General features: G+C 39.4%; 1 protein-coding gene across 1 annotated transcript; it reads left to right on the forward strand.

Moving 5' to 3' along the window:
- The first annotated feature begins 7,867 nt into the window (after positions 1-7,867).
- LOC107040850 (E3 ubiquitin-protein ligase RNF12-B-like) lies at positions 7,868-12,626 on the forward strand. The gene is made up of 3 exons (XM_015261117.1): positions 7,868-8,033; positions 11,307-11,539; positions 11,643-12,626. The coding sequence occupies exons 1-3, from the start codon at positions 7,868-7,870 to the stop codon at positions 12,624-12,626; spliced, it is 1,383 nt and encodes a 460-aa protein (XP_015116603.1).
- Positions 12,627-22,299: the final 9,673 nt, after the last annotated feature.

Consider the following 22,299-nt stretch of genomic DNA (forward strand, 5'->3'; position numbering starts at 1 on the left):
GAATTGTGCAACAGATGCTTGAGAATTTTCAGAAAATGGGGATTAAAATGTCTCTGAAAATTCACTACTTACATTCCCATCTAGATTTTTTTCCGGAGAAGCTAGTCGACTTCAGCGAAGAACACGGAGAACGATTCCACCAGGACATCGCGACAATGGAAAAGCGATATCAAGGAAAATCCGTACTCCATATGTTGGGAGATTATTGCTGGAGTTTAATGAACGATGATGATACGGAGCACAAACGCAAATCGTACAGGATCTCTTTTCAGAACGCTGAAACTGTAAAACGACGAAAAACTTGTTGATGCCAATTTTTCATATTCAATGTTCAAAACTCGTTTTTTCTTCTTCTGTGATTGAATGCAAAACCCCTTTGCTCAACTCTCATCCTTAACTTTACTCTTATTCTTTACTTTGATGCTCACTTTTACTTTTACTTATGCTTTATAGCTAGTTTTGAAACTTCACCCTGATGTACTCTCAAATTCTATCCTGATGGTGCACTAGCATTCATGACGCTGATGCGATTTTGATGAATTTTGATGGGTCACCGTGAATACCTGAGGCTTCATTTGATGAAATACATACAAAAGTATTCATTTCTTTATGAGAGAATTTATTTTCAAAATATAGCGGTAATTTCTCGAATAATAAATTGAATTACATACAAAAATGAAGTTAGAGACATACAAACTATGGATAGAAATCCCAAAATAGATATTGTTGATAGAAATTAGGTTCAGAAAGAGGGGAAATGTGGGAAGTAAGTCCGCATGTCTGCTGAACCAATCCAGGGGATATAAACTATGAGGGACATGGAACTGTCATCCTGGGGGCTTCGTGGGTCCTCATCGTATTCATGCAGTATGATCTTATGATGAATAAAATAGTAAATGGATGCAAATGTGGGTGTGAGCAATCCTCAAATAGGTGATAAAAATAAAACACCTCGCATTTCACGTTTCAGCCTCCCAACGGTAGTTCCCGGATTCACAATTTCCCTCTTAAAAGGCGGCCTATATCACTTCAAACTGAGAAGTCCACTCAAAAACCTTCTCACAGTTCATTTTTATAACCTTGAGTTTTAAGCACGTGGTTAAAAAAATAACCACGTGCTTATTGAATAAATTCCAGGAGGTTAGAAATACATACGAAGCCGACTTCCGAGAGTTCACGTAATCAACAGTTAATTCAACCGAATTTATGAATTTTAGGATTTTTTTGCAGCGGAATCACGGCGCGGAATTGGAAAAGGTTTACTCTAACAGATAAAATAATTTTTCAACTGTACTATGCTATTTTTTTCTATTCAATTCTGTCGAAAATTCATTGAATTCGAATTATTTGAAAAAGTTCATTTTTGACAAATTTCACAACTTTAACATTTTTTTTCTCTAAAACCTGACGTGCTAAAGGAATTTTGCAAAACCCGTTGAATTCAGCGTGCAAAAATCTATAAGTGGTGTAAATTTCATCTTTGGTAAAAAACTTGACCTTATTTTGTTGTACTGTGTAATGAACAAGGTATACGCCCTGATCCTATCAAGGTACATTCCGTCGTTGCCTTCAACAAGCCCCAGAATAAATCTGAATTGAGAAGCTTTTTTGGCATGTGCAACTATTTCCAGCGATTTAAGGAGTGCTATTCACCGAGTATCAGCCCTCTACACCAACTTCTGAAGAAACACGCAGAATGGAACTGGGGGACGAGGCAAGACTTGGCATTCAACGAAGTAAAGGTCTTCCTTACCAACGAACCCTGTCTCCTACATCCTGATTTCGAGAAAACATTTCTGGTTACTGTAAACTCTTCGCCATGTGGAGTAGGCGCAGTATTAACCCAACTAGACGATACAGGAGTAGAGGGACCGGTAGCATCTGGGTTTAGGACTATCACCGATGCTGAGAGTAGATAGACCCCAGAAGAAAGAGAATGTCTGGCTGTGGTATTCGCTCTAAGCCATTTCAGACCATATCTCTACGACAATTAATTTGAACTGTTCACAGAAATTTCAGCAGCAGTTTGGCTACAGGACTGTAGCGATTCCCGCATGGAAAAGAATATATCCGGAGGATATATGTCAACATTTAACCCGGATATATGTTGAATAGATGCCACATATAACCGGAAATAATCGGGATATATTCAGCATATAAAAAATAAAAAATTGAAAAGTGTCTTTTTGGCCGAATTTATACATAACATTATATATCCACGATATACGCGAAATTATACGCGAAGAAATAAATCGGTTATATATTAGTTGAAAGCCACATATAGCTGAAAATGAATTTCACATACATGCAAGTTATATAGACCAAATTATATACAGTTTATATGCATTAATATATTTAGCAGATATTTCAATTATATTACGGATATATCCAACTTATATGAGTAATATGGGATCGAGCGGAGATATATGATTGATATATCGCGGATATATCCAGCATATGCGTGTAATAAACGATCAATCAGACATATATCTTGAAAATATAACAAATTATTTGCTATATTTATATTAAATTTAACCCCCCCCTCCTCCTTACCCCCCTCGTGAGAGTGAAGAAAGGCGGTTGAGCTACAAGTTACAACGAAAAATATTTCAATAAGTGTTTTATTCATCAAGTGCAATATTTTCGTTGAAATGCAATCATTCAAACAGTAAGTACATTTATGTTTTTCCAACTTTCACCTTTTTCCAGTGGTTGGTTTAAATCTTAATTCTAACATTTATCAAAATAACTTTTATTGATGAACTGAAGGAAGAATAATGAAATTTCAATCATAAATAATGTATCAAAAGAACCGAGAACATGAAAAAGTCATGCTGGGCAATATTTCAGAAATTTAAGAGAAAAATGTAATTTGAAATAGTAAACGTTTAGATGATTATTTGGAAAAGTTGGAGTCGTAAATAAATCGTGACAGTGTTATTATTTAAGCCTTCCCTCAAAAATTGGAAATTTCGAACATCAATATCCATAGATACTATTCCATAAAACTCGATCAGATATAATAACCAAATTATTTGGAATGAAATCCAAATAGTATTTTCGCCCACGTCTGGAAAATTATCAAACTTCTGTCGAATAAACTGAAAAAAGGATTATTCTTCCTTTTCCATATCAAATTACCGATTAAATAAACTACAGCAAGAATAACTAATTGGTTCTCTCCACACTGAAGGGTCTATCAAAATAATTCTGCAAAGAAAAAAAAATCATCTTGACATTAGAATATCTGTCAAATAAACTACAAAAAAATGGTTGCAATTTTTGACAACCAGACCAAAAAAAATATCTGCACACTAGGGGTCGGTTGTACCAAACTTTGTTAGTTGTTCTATTCTAGGGTCAAATTCGTTCTTGCCTTATGGGCTATCTGACTGTTAACTAATAGTTTAGCTAACAAAAGCTGGTGCAACTGGTTCCGAAAGGGTCTATCAGATAAACAGAGACAAAAAAAACAAAATAAAGTGAATTCTCCATATGAAATCAGTAATGATGGGAAAGAAAAGTTATTATCATTTTCCCATACAGAAACAACCGTCTAATAAACAAAGGAAAAAATTCTTCTCTCATGAGAACTGAATTTATCAAATGAACTCATGATTAGAAATGAAATAAATAAACGAATGCGTCCCTAATAAGCAATTTAGCAAATAAACTATAAAATAAACAGTTAAACTCATCTTCACACAAATCATAACAGAACTTCTGCTAAATCGTCTATCAAACAGACTTGAAAAAAAAAAAATCTCCATACTCAGGAGTTCCTAATTAGTCATACGACTTTCCTTTGATTCAGTGAGATCGCTCGTTATCCTCCTAAATCAACTCAATATAAATATATATCAACTTTGCATAAATTTTCTATTTTCTATCAAGTACCATGTAGCCTGTCATTCCTCTAATCGAGACTCTTAAACCCCTTTCTCCTTATTGCTCTTGAATCCCAGCAGCAGCAGCAGCAGCAGCAGCAGTTGCTGCTCTGTCTAAGGCCCTGAGCTTAGTTAGTTTGACATTTATTGCTCGATTCATCTCTGTGGTATTGAAAGAATTTGGAAACTCTCTCCTAACAGTCACTGCAAACATATATGAGGATAAAAAAAAAGAACACATCGAGGAACATATGAGATCATTATTTACCAGAACAGACAAATTACCTGCAACTGCCTCTAAGATACGAGCATCCAATTTACTGTGTCTGGGAGGATTTTCTTCCCGTTTCCTTATTTTGCTTGCACCTCCTTTAACATTGCTGATAAGTAGAACGTCAGGATCGAACAGAGCGAGTACTAGATTGGTCGCCATACCTGTGAAGGTTCTCATGTCTTTTGCTGCATTCCATTGAGTCATTGTCACTCTCACACCACTGCCCCTCTGTCCAAGCTCGACCTAACAAGTTTTCAGTATTTATTTAAGTGTTCAGTATTTATTTAACTGATAGGAAGTATCACAATGGAATAGACAATGGAGAGAAAAGAAGAACCTTTTGTGGAGCAACGGAAGACTATTACAGAATTGACTTTGAAATACTATTGACTGGTGATTGATAGTATTTTTAATACAAGAGGGTCTGTGAAATATTGAAATCGAGTGAATTCATGATTCCTAATTTTAATTACTAAAAATTTGGATGAGAATAGAAGAGATACCTACTCCAATGAAGAATATACGTAATTTGACAAGTAAAAGGCATTCTGTACGGGAATATCTGTATAATTCCGATACAATTGTCATTTTCAGCATAGAAATTATAGTGTGATGTATTACCGTATCAGCATTCTGTTCTTGAGGTTGCTGTCATCGTAAATTCTCTCGGAGCAAATCCTCCAGCTCAAATAATCGTTCAAGCCTCTGATTATCTGATTTGATCAAAAATCACTAAGTAAATCAACGGAAATTATTAATACAATTAATGAAAATAATAAAAGTTACCATGAGGATTTGGAAGAGGCTCGTTCTGATCATTGGGTGGGATAGGGTGGATGGGATTTCCAACTCGGACTTGGTTGCCAAGGCCTCCTACTGGGATTTGATTGTTGAGACCTCTGATGACTGCAGCCTGGTTCTGGCGAGCTCGAAGAGGTGTGTGTAAGTCGTTCTCTTGGATGCTGTTCCCTGGGGTTCCATCCTGTTGAATGGTGACTGTCTCGTCAGCTACTGATCGATCGTCGTCAGAAGTGTCTTCCTCTGATGAGGAGCTGCTATTGAACGTATCAGAATTATCCTTGCTCTTCTAAAATTTCAATAATATGAGGAAAATGCGTTTAGTTGAATCCCAGAGGAACTACATCTCGTAGGAATACTGAATATATGTTGATTATAATTCTTCAATGAATTTTCAATATTATTGAGAGATTTCTGACAGCTGCAAAAAAAAGTCTGACATTTTATCCCGAAACTCCTCATTGTCTCGATGATCACTGGATTGACGTGATAATATTTCCAATCAATTTTTGACGGATATCAAAATCGTTAATTGATCAGGAGTTATTTTCATAACTTTGAAAATTCAGATTTTTACCTTACATTTATTAGCATTTGCGGGGGTGACAGAGGCTCGCTTCTGTCCCGAAATACTAGGCTGTGACGGAGAAGGTGATGAAGCTCCTGTACCTCGAGGTAGCAAACGTGGAGATTTAGGATAAACATAATTTTCGCTCTTCCTCTCCAGTACTTGAACGGTAGCTAGAGATGCAAACATTAATGGAAAATAACGTTAGGAAACTGATGTGCGAAGGGGAGGAACAAACAATTCAATACGTGGTAGTTTGAAAATTTTCAGGATATACTTGCGACGTCCAGTACCACCCCATCATAAATGGGCCATCCTCCAGGTGGTTTTTTCCCTGCAGTTCGCCATTGGACTGCATATGCCAGGTCAGGATTGAAATTTTCAGAGAAAAACTCCTTATAATCGAACCTTAAGATACATTCGAGTGGTACCCCCACAGGAATTTTGCCGTCATCTTCCCCACCGACCCATTTCACTGTGGCAAAGGGTGGTTTTGGCATTCTGGGGAGAAATTCAACTCATTAGAAACAGATAGCTGATTGAAAAAAATCGATAACAGGAATTTCCGATTCATGTAATGATCATGAAAAATTATGACATTCATATTTTCATTTCTGGTGAATGAGGAGTGAGAAAAAAGCAAATGATTCGATGACTGTTTGTCGGAAGTACATTTGCAACTTGCTGCGATTAATTGGAAAAAATGATCAATACTTACTTGCAACCTTCCTGTGATCACGATAAACTGTTAAAAATTCACTCTAAGACAACGAAATTCCAGTGTGCACAATGGCAACGTAAAGCACGTTCTGACACGTTGATGAGGTTATCGAGAATTCCATAACAAAAATGGCGGAAGTACAACTACAGTCACTGCAGCTTCCATGAACTACATTCCAATGTATACGGGTAATATAGTAATGGATCAATTTTTGAGACGAAAAATTAAATGATTGTTGGATAATAATAGCAAAAAATAAATGGAAACGATACCGTTACACACTTCGTAGTCTGGAAAAAGAATTTTTTGGAAGAAATGTGATTGAAAAGATTGGATTTGATGAGGTTAGTTTCACAGTGTCTCACCGCGCGCAAGGCAAACGACTCCCATTGGTTCATGCCTCACAGTTACGTTCCCGCCTCGGATATATCCGGAAGTGAACAACCACACATGCATTTTGATCTTACCGAATCCGTGTCATATGAGAGTATCGAGAGTGTAAATTCCAATCATCATTTGTGCAGTAATAATAATTCGGTAAATAGTGGCTTAAAGAATCAGTGAGCAATGAATCGTCAATTTGGGATCCGGAAAAGATACAAATTATATACCCTGTATGGTAACAATAGTGGTGTTCCTGCTCGAACTAAAAGTCGCTGGGTGATGAGAAGGAAAAGTGAGAGGTTAGTTATTTCCTAATTTAAAACTTGTGCTTTTCAGTTGATCAAATCGACCGCATTCAATAGACAAAATTTATTGTTTTACATTGATTGTTGCAGGACATCATTTTTTGTGGAGAATAGTGGACAAGGGGAGGATTCTCTGAGTGGGGCGGTGAGCATTATATCTACATTTCATCAAATGACCATGGACATTCCTGTAGTTGGCTTCATAACATTGACTTTCGAATTATTAGCATACGGAAAAAAAACGTGAAGAGCTTTTTCTCTATATATGTCAATTTTCTATGGAAAATGTACCATGACGGTACAAAATGGTTGTTATTGACTTCATCAGTACACATGTGACGAGACTCTTTTTGTGGAAAATTGCCTGCTTAACAACGAAGATGTCTTGACATTCAATCCTCCAAGAACTCTGGAGGAGGATAATTTCATCATATTTTCATCATTTCGACTCAAGTGTTATTTTTTGATGAATTATTCAATGAATTGAGATAATGAGATTTATGTTGATATTTTAGTAGCAGAGTAATGAGCAGTGAAAAGTTGAATCTGGTTTAACATTCCTCTTCATTTCCCCTGTATTTTATCAATGGAGAGTTCCAGAATTGCAAGAAAGAATATCTTTCGACACTTCCTGTCAAAATTCATGTTTACCGACATAATTTGATGATGTAGTAATGACATGTAACTGTTTCAGTGAAACGTCAGAATCTCAAATCATACCTAATTGTGCACTCATCTCATTTATAATTGATATGGAGTACAAGCCTCAAAAAATTCTTTTTGTGACTACGATGATAGTTGGGTTTCCTAATCATCGTTCATTTATCAATTCAATTCTATAATTATTATAAAAATAAATTGATATTACCATCTTCAATCATTCATCCTTTTTCATGATTTTCATTACCCGGATTTTTACAGCCTTCTGAGATGAGCGATAACTTCGCAGATTCATCCGATGATTCTTCAGCAGACGAGGCGGGAAGAGGGGATCAATTGTTTGATGACCATATCGATGATTTAGCAAGCAATACAATCGATAGTGATAATTCAAGTGAGGACACCGACGAAAGTGAAGACGAAGTTATTTTACCAGGTGAAGAAACTCCTCTCACTCGAGCCAATACCACTCACTCTATCTTACCTCCATCTTTGTCTGGATACTCAACAGAAGAATTGATAGCTACAATAATAGCCCTGGCTATTAAGTTACGACATAATTTCTCCTATGCAGCAACGGAAGATGTTCTGCTATTAGCAAAAGTATTAACCAATGCAAGAATTTCACATTCTTCAAAATATGATTGGAAGAAAATTTCAAATAGTCTTTGCGATTATTTGTCAATTCATCATTTCTGTGGAGAATGCCAGAGTTACATAGGGAAAGAAGTTGGACAATCTGGAGCCGAACCAAATGTTCTAACGTACCCCCGGTGTCATCAGGTGACTGACACAACGACTAATTGGAAAAGTGGAAATGTCGTTCTGTATATAAATCTGAAGGAATAAATACAGTACTTTTTAGAATTGAATCATGATAAATTGATCAACGAACCGGAAAAAATCGAATAAATATGCCATCGAAGACATTTTTGACGGTACAATGTATAAAAAAATTGTTTCCAGTGATACCATCACTATAAATTTTAATGTCGACGGTACACCTTTTTCAAGAGCTCTTCAACGTCGCTCTACCCGGTTCTATGTACAATCAATGAGATACCACCTCGAGAAAGAGCAAAAAATATAATTTTATGTAGTTTATGGTTTGGAAAAGGAAAACCCACAGATATGAACGAAATGTTGAAGCCCTTTGTAATTGAACTGCAAGATCTGAATTCATGTGGTCTGGAATATGAATATCAGGGAAATGCATATCATAAAAAGTGTCAAGTTTTAGTATGAATTTGTGATTCTGTTGCTCGACCTGTCGTAAGGAACAGCCATCAGTTCAACGGAGAGTGGGGCTGTGGTCTTTGCCTCCATCCCGGAGTTCGAGTACCCAAAGGTCGTGGTTCTGTCAGAGTGTATCCAATTGATGCCAATGGGAATCCATTCGGAGAGGGTCTTCGAAATCATTATGAAACTCTGAATCATGCTAGGAATGGAGAAAAGGGGATGAAAGGTCGATCTGTCATGTATGATGTCCCGGGTGTTGATGTAATTGATNGGGATGAAAGGTCGATCTGTCTTGTATGATGTCCCGGGTGTTGATGTAATTGATGGTCTTGTGGCAGATTGGATGCACCTAGCGACATTAGGTGTAGCAAAACAATTTTGCAAACTGTGGTTGGATCCAAAATACCGTGGTGAACCATTCTTCTTGGGGCAACATGAGGCTTTGATAAATAGTATACTCGAATCATTTACTCCAATGCTAGAAATTTCTAGGACAACCCGAAACATTGGTGAACGGAAATTCTGGAAAGCGCATGAATGGAGCATCTGGTTATTGTTCTATAGTTTACCTATTCTTAAGGAAATTGCTCCACGAAAATACGTCGAGCATTGGGCATTACTCATGGACGGAATGTCCATACTCTTGAAGACTTCTATTATGCCCTCTGAGGTGGAATATGCACGTCAGTGTCTATATGAGTTCGTGAAAGGAGTGAGAGAGTTATATGGCCTTGAACATATTTCTTTCAATGTCCACCTACTCACCCATTTACCAGACAGCGTCCTGCAATGGGGGCCCCTTTGGACGCACAGTGCATTCATTTATGAATCTTTTAATTTCCGTTTGAAAAATTGTGTCCACAGTTCCAGTGGCGTCCCATTGCAAATTTGTGATTCCTTTCGATTTCAAATTGCAGTTATTAAATTGACGAATATATGCGAAGATAGTTTGAGTCACTCTCAGAGGAATTTCTTATCAAAAATGTTGCATACGAAGATTTTGCCAAAAGTTTCTCAGCGGTTTAATGACGTTGGTGTTTTCGGTAGTGTCCAGCGAATTGCCACTCTCAGTCGGCCGTATTATCTAGCTTTCAGAAGACTTGATATTGACGTAGAAAATGTCAGAACTATTGAACTTGCTATAAGAATGCTGATCAATGGCGAAATGGTTCATTCGAAACTGTATAAAAAACCTCAAAAGCGAAAGAGTTACATTGTATTATCTAGGGATCAAGAAGTGTTCGAGATAGAACAGTTTGTAATTCGTTCCCATCTGAATTCTCGAGAATGTTATGCCGTAGGGTACTATTATAAAAAAATTGATTCACCATTTTCTAGAAATCCCAGATTATCGCACTTGAAATTCGTAAAGGACCGATATGATGACATAGCTGTTATAAATGTCCATGAGATTCAGGAGAGAGTGACACTACTGCACTTGCCGAAACATGAACTTTCAATTGCATGCATCCACCCCAATAAATACGAATCTTGGAAGTAATACATGGAAAAGGAATAATAAATAAAATAGATATAATTACGCATCAATTTTCATCCCTCACCCTCCTCCTTCCTTCAAATCTCGACTTCTCATCATAAACGGGAGAATTCTTCCCTCTTGTTATCCACATCTGACTTGGGTAACGAAGTGGTAAACCATCTCAAGTCAATGGCTAATGTTTATGGATAGTTCATTTATCTTGGGAACGAATTGTCAAAACACTTTTTATGCGGCTAACAAAATTTACTACAAAACATAGCCCTTGACATTCTTTCCCAAAATTACTCATAACCTAAGTAATTAAATTGATTACGAGATGTAAGAATTCTCCTGTTATTTTACCATTGAACTACTTTGATGATAGAAGGATTAACTTCGTCAAATATCCATTAAATATCCGATTATCTTGATAAGTAACAATTACTTCGAAAGAATTTTAGTATATTCAGAGTAAAAGATATATATGTTCAGGCCCACATATATGAAGGATATATATTGTATATAATCGACAAATTTTCTCGTTATATGTGACATTTTTGTGATTTTATATTTTGGATATTTCTCAGGTATATTGAGCATATGATTGACATATATATTGCTGCTACGTAGACATATTAATGATTATACATATGGGATATTATGTAGTTATATCGAAATATATATGTAGCATTCAATTATAGAATATATGTTTTTAAGGGCCCCGAATATACGGGACATATGCGGGATAAGTAATTTAAATATTTCTGGGATATATTGCAAAATATATCATCAGTATATCTTTAGATAGAAAACGACATATATCTGAGATAGATTTAGCTTATTGCATTTTTGGCCGAAATATATCCTATATGATGGATATATGATCTGCATATATCCATCATATACTTCGACATATATATTTTTTCCGTGCGGGTTATACCACTTGGAGGGCTCACCTGAAAACTAAGATTTCAGAATACGATTTCGTAGTGTACCACCGAACGGGAAAGACGAAACAAGTCGCTTCAGCTCTGGCTTACAATCCAGATAATCCGCCGACTACAGATGCCGAAGCGTCGTATCGTGCCTTGCCTTATAATAGAGCAAAATTACCAACTAGGCCAAGAGCTAATACTCTCGCAGACCCAACTGGATTAGATCCACCCACCCATCCTCGAGGTAGACCAAGGAAGAATCCGACGATGGACCCATCAACGTCGAAGGTGCCGCCCGAGAAGGGAAAGCCCCCTGCAGAACGGTCTCAGCCAGCGAAGACGCGACCGATAACCTCAAAATCAGTAACGACCCGGTCTGCTGAGACACCAGGAAATACCGGTAGCTAGCAGATTGAGGGCACGAAGAGCGGCCCAGCTATATCCGAAGCGATCAAAACCAACACCTGAACCAGAAATCGTGGATAATCCCGAAGACGAGAATCCGTCAGAAGAATCCGAGGAAGAAGAACTCGTACCTAATCCGCCACAGTCTGTTAGGCCTGCGACACCACCACCACCTAAATATGATGATACAGATGATGATGAGGTGTTCGAAGAGCTACTACCTCCCGAGAACGAAGCGATCGTAGAAGTGAGGAAAAACCCTAGGGAAGATCCAGATTCCGAAGACTCTGAAGAAGACGAACCGCCTCTGTCCTTGCCAACTGACGAAAATCTCCCCGTATCCTCCCCAACAACTTCGAAGGGATCAACACCAGCTGAGCCCCAAGCGTCAACCTCGTTTCGACCATCACCTAGCTTTCTTGACTCAATGAAACATGCATTCGGAGAGCTAGACAAATGGAACCGCAGTAAAGGAATCCCAGAGGATATAGGATTCGAAGGAGAAAGAGAAGCTGAAGGTCAAAGCGAGGATGCGGAGAACTCCGAGGAATCAGATAACGACGAGGGGGAAGCCCCACAAGATCAGCTGACTATTGGGACACGAGCAAACAATAGAGGAAAAAGAATTGAAAATCTTTTAGAGAGGTTAATACAGATGCAAGAGAGTCTACATGCTAACTTGACGAGGCAGAACAAATTGGAGTCCTCTCAATTTTACGAGAACAAAAACGCAAGGCTCGAAACTCAAGTTCCACCGACAGATGAGCCCCAATCCTCATCGTCGTCAACTGGGAAGAAAATCTCGGAAGTATCGACTCCCGTGGTCTTGAAACGGCCGACATTGCCGCCGACTTCCGTCATCCCTACCAGAAGCAATCGAATTTTCCTTATGCCGACGCCTCGGTCGGCCATGAATCCCATTGCTAAGTCGAGTCCTATAACGAGTGGACAACCTTCTATGACTACATAAAAACCGAAGATAAAAAGAATCCGATTCTCATTGCCGCCCGCGACTGAACTAGGTGATGCGGAGCGCAATTCTCCGATCACGGGTGGTGGGGGTGCTAGACCTTCCCCTGTGACCGGAACTATTAATCCATCGGCTGATGGAGGAGTCTGCTTAGAACCGACCTCGGATCCTGAGAAATTCAGCGACATTTACCCGGCAGAGAATCCGAACATCGGCCCCGAGTTGGAGCCTACGTTGATCGAGACCAATGACGGGCTTACTTTTCAACGAGACAATTTGGTTCATTTTCTATCAGCTGACTGCAAGATCAATAGCTCCGTGTCAAAACTCATTCAATCCGTGAGCTACATCGACACTCGAGAACTCAGACGATATAATCCGAAGATCGGAGAAGTTTTAGTTACACCCGCCGGGAAATATAGGACTTTTACTGTCATTGTGAAGTCACATAATTCGCAGAAACTCTATATTCAGGACGTACTGCTAGGCCTAACGCGGTAACGTGAGGCGATAGAGCACTATCGAGTTACGTCCTTTCGGATAGCCACACTCGGGGACGAGATAGGAAAATTGGATGTGAGGCCTTTACTCGAGGAAGTTTTCGAAGGATTTCAAGTAAGAATTGTTTTATGTCAAGGGAAGGTAAAGTGCCCTAATTAGGAGTTACATACGGGAATAATTCACGAAGCCCACGACAGTTTAGTGGGAGGACACAAAAGTGCGATAAAAACTTGCCGCCGGATTCGCGAGCGTTTTTACTGGCCCGGTATAGTACAACAAGTCACCGAGTACGCCATTGTCGCGTCTGCCGTTAACAAAAAGCTTCGCGAATCAAGACGTGCCAACGCATGATTATCACGAACACTCCGCTCGAACCTTTTGAAAGAGTAGCAATCGACACCGTCGGGCCGATTAGGCTAACCCCTGTGGTAATGTACACGTTCCAACTATCCAAGATTCACTAACGAAGTATTGCATTGCCGTGGCATTACCCGACATTCGTACCGAGACTATCTCAACGGCCATAGCTAGCCATCTCTACGCAGTATACGGGGCCCCGAAGTTACTTTTGTCTGATAGAGGTACGAGTTTTACTAGCAAACTTTTTGCTCAGGTCAACGAAATTTGCAGGGTAGATCAGATAACAACCTCAGGATACCGACCGCAGACCAATGGGTCGTTGGAACGCAGTCATTGAGTGCTGCTTGACTTTATACGAGCTGTGATGAAAGACATAGAGGAGTGCGATCTATTATTGCCATTCGCTATGTTTTCCTATAACACGTCAGTACATTTGGCGACTGGTTTCACACCCTATGAACTCGTGTTCGGTCGGAGGGCCCGCGCTCCAACAGCATACCCCGACGAACGAGACTTATAGAGGTATCACGACTACATCGTGGATCTGGTAAGTCGTCTAGACAATATTCAAGTCGTAGCAGCGGACAATCTTAACTAAGCGAAACGTAAGTCTGAAGAATATTATGACCGTGATGCGCATCCGGTAGATTTTCAGACTGGTCAGTTCATCGATGTTCTGAACGAACCCAGAAAAGGGAAGGCTTGATAAATTTTACAAATTATCCTACGAAATAATTGATATAACCGAAAATGGTAATCTTATTCTCGAAGATGCAGAAGGTGCGCGACATCGAAGGCACCCGAGCAAGGTCAAATTAGCGCCCGAATGAGATCTATCCCGGTTCGAAGAGATTCTAGAAATATCCTTAATTACAAGTATGGGGAATTCCTTCTGTCTATCACGAAAATATCAAATTACTAGAATCTATAAACGTAAACCAGGATGGTTCTTAATGCTCACCTCACTCTAAATTCAGATGAATTGTATTAAAATGTTAGGAAACAGCGTGACGGAAATGTCGAAGCCCGTCAGCGAGTCATCGAGTTACTGGGCGTGATCTGGCTCTGTGCATCCGTAACCCGGAGTGACGGATTGCCGTCATACACTTCACCCAAAGATGAGGCCCCCTTTACCTTGAAATACATCAACAACAACCCTGGCATTTACTATGAGTCACTGGAAGACATTCAGCTAGTGCGCAAAGAATGGCGTATCGTTACGAGTATCGATTTGATAAGTTTCCATCGGCAAATCGATAAAATAGCTAGCTCATCACAACGCGATGCTCGACAAGTGCATAACGATCATCGACAAGGAAGAATGTGAAGAGATCTCCAAACTGAATTCCATCGAAACGAAAAAAATACAGATTATACAGTTGAATCGCCACTTAGATGATCTCTTTACCGCCCGAAAAACGAAAGCCATTGATCTACGAGGACGTCGCGTGCCTCCACTTGCCATCATTGGAATTTCGCACACGCTCTTCACCCCGGAACAAATACCCGATGTAGCTGAGAACATCAAGTCAGTGCATCCGGAGTTGGAGTTCCCAATACCGACGGGAGCAACAGATTATGCGGCATTATCCAAAGTCAGCACTATCCAGGTCGCTCATGCTAGAGGAAAGCTTTTGGCAGTCATTACTTTGCCATTATTAGGTCGAGAAACTTACCATGTCTACCGACTTCATCCATGCAAAAGGCCCCAAATCGTCGGAAATCGAACTCTGTCAGCGCATATAACACCGAAGAAGCCCTACGTAGTCCTTGCCGAAGATCGAGACCATTATGCCCTCTTGGATCAGCACGACGTAGAGCAATATGCACCTCTAGGAATCCGACTGGTCTGTGCGCCCCGTTTTTAGACAACGAAACATAATCACGTGAAGACCGGAAATCATTGATATTCCGTCCTTCACGGGGGGGATGTTGTGTACAGAATTTTGAAAATCCTGATGATTTTATTCCGACTTTTATTCGGTTCTAAAGCTGTCGTTTAGCGGCTAGCGCGAGGCAAAATGGGTTGGAATCAGCTCATGTTTGTAACCCACACCTTCTAATCACGCTCACCTATTTGCACGTGTGCCCGGGGAGTGATGACGCAAGCATCCTCGTCGAGCGCATCGCAACACGGTGACGCCCGAAAAGAAGCCAGTCACGGCTATATTGTCGCCGAATTAACATAATCATTGGCTCCTGCGTTATTCCTCTCGCTACCCCAACGCCGAGTTCGCTACCCTTAATCTTGGATTCCCAACCGATCGGTAAACTGTGCGGAGTGAAAACGAGTGATTTTCGCAGTAATAATTCCTTCAAAGACACACGTCAATTACGCCGATCTTCGTAGACGTGTTACGGAGCATATCATACACCTCGAGTGTCCCTGATTGCACTCATTTTATTTTGATATTTCGAAGGCTTTCGACTCGTATTTGTGAAATTTCAGGTTTGTGAAGTTAAAGTTTAGTGATCGGTACCTCATCATTTTTACTGTGAACTTAAAATTACGAAAAGCGAAGACAAATTAGGCATCACAAATTTAAACACTCAAATCGTGAAAGAACTAGGAAAAATCCGAAAATATATTTTGAGAGTGAAACTTTTCTGGTGAAAATTTGGAACAATTTAATTTAAAATTTGGATACGATTTCTTCCGATCACCCGCCGTTGCCGACGGCCTGAAGCAGACGAGCCGAGAGGAGTCCAGAGGGAACTCGACCTCCAGTCGGGAATTTAATAATCAGCTGTAACCTTTTCAAATCGGGGTGAGCTTATTTAAATTTTTATTAAGGAATAAAATCACCGACTTGCCTCAACGCGACGAAACTAAACCAAAATAACCGAGATCGAAAATATTGCGAAATAGCATCAAGGCCGATTCTCTCTCGGTCTCCTAAATTAACTACTGATTTTTTTGAATGTTCTTAATTCTTACAATCCTATATATAAAATGATTTAATCGATATGTCAATTTTCATTTTGTGAAAATTTGAAAGATATCTGTCATTGGGTCAATAAATATTCTATCGGGGAATTTCGAGAGTTTCATTCGACTTTAGACATAGTAATCAAAACCCAAAATATCAATGCCATTTAAAATATAATGAGATCTGACTCGCACGAGACGACGCAAGGAATGTGTTCAACACTTTAAGATAGGATCCATAAGAAATCAGTCATCTCACGCAAGGACACTGTAAGTCATGTGATAGTTGATTTAATTAATTTATTAACGGCATAAAATAGACCGCCGTCTGATTTTATAACATTTACTTGGAACGAAAACCGACATTGTCACGGGGGTAAAAACACTTGTTGCTTAGATTTCCACCAAATGTCACGTAGTGCGTTTGACAGCTGGCATAAAGTACCATCGAATACAAGTGTTGCCATTTATTAGTGCACGTAAGCAATACTAAAAATGACATCTGTTGGAAAAGGGCGGAGTGATATTCGCACACCTAATAAGTGGTATTAAAACTATTATATTCTACTTATTTCAATTTAACAATGGAATTACGTTATCCATTGTAAACATGTATGATACAGGAGTTAGTGGTAAGTTTCATATGTGATTTGCATAATTACAGCCGTTCATCGGCTGTCATTATGCAAATCACATATGATTTCCCCCTGTCAAGGGGGTCATCCCATGTGTCGAGTTGAAAAAATCGATTTTTTTACACTAATTCCATCTATATATATTGTAGAATATGTATACGAAGTATTTTTTCGATATTCGAAGTCATTCGAAAGTTATAGCAGTGAATTGGGCCAAACACTCAATACCGGATAATGGTATGTGAATTCTTCGGACGCGTTTTTCTCGAAACTGCATTTTCGAAATTGGCTGACACGATAACTCGATATCTCGTGAACGGATTTCAACAAAATTTGGAAGAGTTACTCAGTAGATGTCTATGCATCTACTGAACTAGGATAATTGCGATATCTAAACTAGTTTTTTTTTAAAGGAAATAGTCGAAAAAAAACACCAAAATTCGTAAAAAAAATTTCAAGAGCCTGCCCGAAATTCAATTTTTGATATTTTTGAAAAATCCTAGTTCAGCAGATAGCTGAACCTTCACAGATTGAGAACCCATTTTATTTTTTAATTTCAGATCATCAGCACTCTCGGAATCGTGTATACCGTTTTACCCCTTTTTTTTCATGACTGACTTTGCCGCTGGATAGCTCGGCATGGGTCAATGAGTTTTGTCCCAAAAAAATAGAGTGTTATCTTGGAATGCCAATAAATATGTAGTAAAAATTTCGATGTTGTCACTTCGTTCATTTCTCCACAAAAAATTCCCAAATATAGCATCAAAAACCGGCCGCCACATGGGATGACCCCCTTAATGTCGGAAAAAATGATTTTTTTTATGGAAAAATTTTTTTTTCTCATCTCTATATCGATACCAGATTTCAAAATATCCCGAAAAAATTGGGAATTATTATTATCTATGGAGAAAAAAAGGGATTAATTGATTTTCGACTAACCCCTGCGTGACTGTGGAATTTGAAAAATTACAACCTCTGAAAATAGGTTATTACTCGCAGTACTAGTATATTTTTTTTCATATAGCACATAAAAAAAACGAAAAAAATCTTTTTTTATTCATTAAAATCCGTCAATTTGTTCGCGAGATATGATTTTTCAAAAATTTGAACTTTTGACACATGTTGTAGACAAACAATTTACATTACAGAAACGAAAATTTAGAGAAAGAATGTACTTATCTAGTACTTGACTGCGAGCATGTCAGTTCAGGATTCTGAGAACCAGAAAAATTTAGGGTGTCCCTTATATTAATCCCTCTAAAACCAAGATTACGCAAATATTTTTCCAGGTCTGAGATTTAAAGAATAAAAAGTAACGGACTCAAAGATTCTCCTTGGAGCACACCTTCAGCCGCAGGAATCTCATCAGAGAGTAAACCCACCGCCTTCAGTCGAATCATAGCACAATCATACAGAGATATCAGCATTTTTACAATTTTGGGGCTTAAACCCAGGAGGAGGAGCTTGGACCAAAGATTCCTGTGAGGTACGGAATCAAAAGCTCGGCGGAAATCTACAAAAACACTGAAAACCTTCCGAGAGCCAAGCCTAAGTTGGAGATGTATAGCATTATACAACACCAAAATCTGGTCCAAGCAACTCCTGCCGGGCCTGAAACCTGCCTGACTCTCATCTAGTATCTTATCTCTATCGGCCCACTTTTGGATTCTGTCCCTAAAAATTAATGTGAACAATTTCGTGAGACAATTGCATGATGCTATACCCCTGAGTAGTATGGGAACTACTATGGCGCCCCCCAACCGCAGTCACTCCGACCCCACCACTGCACCGGTCAGAGTAGCACGACTCCGACGCGGGCGAGTGGTGGGGTGGGAGTGACTGTGAATGCTGTGGGTGCGTCATACTGTGGGAAATAAAAAACACAGAATTTCAGTTATTAATTACATGTATATTTTCCCCAAAATAATGTCCCCATGAATTACATATTTTTCTTATAAATTACTTACATTTTTGATTCCACGACATACAATTATAACCACGGCCACTAAATAACTTCCCCTCGGGGACACTATGACGTTTTTTCTTCATAAATGCATCATAATATTCACGCACTAGACGATCATTAGATATGAATCGATCGGTGAATAACGAATAGAACTTCTCAGGAGTAGCAAACATAGCCATACAATGCAGAAAAAGTACACAGTATTGTCCACATACACTCGAGTCATGATGCTGGAGCTGCCGGATGCTGCACCTGAAGAGTTTACAGTTCTTTCGGAGCCTTGCAGCGTGCTAGGGCACGATGGGAGGTAATCCGAAGCTGTCGAAGTACCATCCTCCACCATCTCGATCAACGTACATGGCGATCCAGTGTTCTCCTGGTTGAGTGTGGTCATGTGTGTTCGCTACTATTGCAGTCGGTTTTGTCTACGCCGATGGGATCTTGTCCGCTGGATATACACCAACTGTATGATTCGGTATATACTATAGGGCTTCCAGAATCTGTACTGTGTTCATCAGCAGGAAATTTCTCTTTAAATAAACTTTTTAATCCTTCCTCGTTCGAAGTCAACCATGCTTTGATTTGAAGGACTCGGCGCATAGCACATATAAAGGTTCTGTAATTCAATGTACTATATATGAGGCATGATGGAACAGCTACTGGTGTACAAGAAAATAGTGGCGATCTGATGTGGCCCTTCAAATTGATAACATCTCGGGTAAGAAGGGCAGCAGTGAATTTCGTTTGCTCACAACCGTAGGTATACACGTACTTTATTCCCTTGTTAACGGCTCGTAATACTGCATAGACATATTTAGAAGATGCTTCTCCTTCATACCAATCTATACCGTGACGTGTGATTGTAAGTTGATTGTTCATCCTCTGAATATTAGGTGGAATCGCAGAATACTGGTATTCAGGACAAATTACCCAATGTCCTATCATGTCGAAGGATGTGGAGGTCACCGCCACTTCTTTTGGAACGAATGTACCGTGGATTCCGATGAAACCCTCGTAATGAATAATTGCTGCCGAATCTGAATTACTGCAGGCCATTGCTATGCTCTCCTTTCAACCTTCTACGTTGAATATTCATACACAACTGTACAGTTGAACAGCGATTCAAATCCGTTGTTTCAGAAAACTGCTGATACTGCAAAAATAACTGCGCATGCGCTGAGCATGATACCGAATATTTTGATGATTATGCATAGTCCAGGGTCACTTGTCTCGCTGAGTCAATTTCTATGACACTTTCAAACTCAGCATAAATTACAGCGTTGATCGTTGAAACTAAGCTTTCATCAAATCGTACCTCGATGCGCATGTTACCGCTTCGTATCAAATTCCAGTGTGAGTTATCATTAGCTGACAAATCTGGTGTTAAATCGAATGCGAAGAGACAATACCCATGAGGGTAATCTCCACGGTGAACACCATTACCATCGTTCAGAAAATGTATACCAGTGCCTGAGAAGATGGAATGGTACGACTCCACATATAAATTATTCACAGTAAACTCTGGCTGTAGAGGTTTCGATGGTATCTGACGCCCGTCCACATATAAGGATATATGATTCAGAGTAAAATGTTGAAAGTTAAAGGGGTTCAATTTTTTATCACCCACGAATGCACGATTCTTGACAAATCCAAAAATGATGCGTTTTGGCAGCTGTCCTGTTATAAAGTTATCTATGGAATGACCACGAACACCAGATGGTATTGAGACACTTTTGACTTCAACTCTTGTAACAGGGTATTTGGCTGTTGTTTTCGATAAGGCCCTTTGGTGGGATAATAATAATCCAGGACTCACCTTCATTCTCCGGATGATCAACGAAGCTTCTGTTATTTTAATGGTGAATGGGCTATTTGTGCTATCCATTAAACAAAAATTGTCTCTTCAACGAATGAATCGGATATGAATATTTACACCATTTAACAATACTCGATCCTGATTGAACACATAACAATGTAAATGGCCCGTGAGATCGATTGTTTTCCCATCGCTTAAATAAGCCCTACGTACCCTTAAACCCTTGTTACCTTCACCGACGTCATCCATCTTACCAGCTGTATCATCTGACCACAACACACTACTCAGGTGCGAGTTCTTCGCATCGGCGCCATAATTTAGAAGGGTTTCTATATAAGCGCGGTAAGCATATGCGTTATTGGCAGGCGTCACGGCTTTCTGATTGACGAAAATATCCACTTGATCGAATAACGAGTGTAATAAGTTGTTGATAGGGCCGATAGTAGCCGAAGGTACAGGGTTCTTCTCTGTCACTAATGTTGGTATCGTAACACGTAAAAATAACCGTGTATGAGCTAAGTCAATGTACTCATCACCTTGTCCTGGTATATCGAACTCGATGGGTGAGTTATCCACAAGTGATGCTATTGGCTTGTAGTGTACATCGTATGAGGACTCGATGGCTGTCTGCGTTGGAGGTAAAGAAAATAAGTCCAGTTCACTTTTCACACCCTCACATGAATGAGTATGCAAGAACGCCATGTTTCAAGCGAAAATATCTGCCACTGTTCGTAATTTGGGTGATTTCTTCTTCTTACGACCTNGGCTCCTCCAGATGTTAACTTGCGGCGTTTAGACCGTCGCGGAGTACAGTTGACCATAGAATGAGGATATGATAACATACTCCCGCCGTTATATTCAGAACCAGTCATCAAAGTATCAAATTTCTCCTCTGCCCTCCTCTTCAAATTGACGCCTGATTCCCGTGCACGACTTCTTAGAGAGTCTTTCAGAGGTATATCACGTTCGAGAACATCGCCTATGACATTCACACCTGAACGCAAAGCCTCTCTTCCGACAGCGGATGCTCCTTGCTTGAGTAGTGGTAGTATTCTTCTGAACAAACCACCTAGGAAACTACCAATGCCATGTCCTTTTTGATTAGCACTACCTATGTACACACGACTTATACCCCCATGGTCACTTGTACTGTATCCTCCCCCTGATTGTAGAATCTCGTCGAAAATGTAGGTGTTCATAATCCGTGATTATTCAGTGCGTTTGAAATTAAGTGTCACAGTCAACGTTCCGTGTTCGAATGGTATCGGTGCTCCATACTCATCTCTTATATCTATCTCGATCGTTTGAAATTTCGTGCGTAGTAATGGTATATAAAGTGGTGGTGAAAATACCTTGATTTTCATTCCCCCGTATTTATAATTATCAGTATCTAATCGTACAACACGCATTAGCGGTGTGTGTACATCACCGGTTATATAGGTTTCGCATATATCCGAGTATACGTA

Source organism: Diachasma alloeum, unplaced genomic scaffold, assembly GCF_001412515.2.
Source record: "Diachasma alloeum isolate Michigan unplaced genomic scaffold, Dall2.0 Dall_scaffold_00348, whole genome shotgun sequence".
Taxonomy (NCBI): domain Eukaryota; kingdom Metazoa; phylum Arthropoda; class Insecta; order Hymenoptera; family Braconidae; genus Diachasma; species Diachasma alloeum.

What these genes read in the sequence shown, in the direction of transcription:
- LOC107040850 (XM_015261117.1), top strand. Translation starts at nt 7,868, where the DNA reads ATGAGCGATAACTTCGCAGATTCATCCGATGATTCTTCAGCAGACGAG. An exon ending in AGACGAAGTTATTTTACCAG is followed by an intron (nt 8,034 to 11,306) that starts GTGAAGAAACTC and finishes ACGATTTCGTAG; the next exon opens with TGTACCACCGAACGGGAAAG. An exon ending in TGGACCCATCAACGTCGAAG is followed by an intron (nt 11,540 to 11,642) that starts GTGCCGCCCGAG and finishes CTGAGACACCAG; the next exon opens with GAAATACCGGTAGCTAGCAG.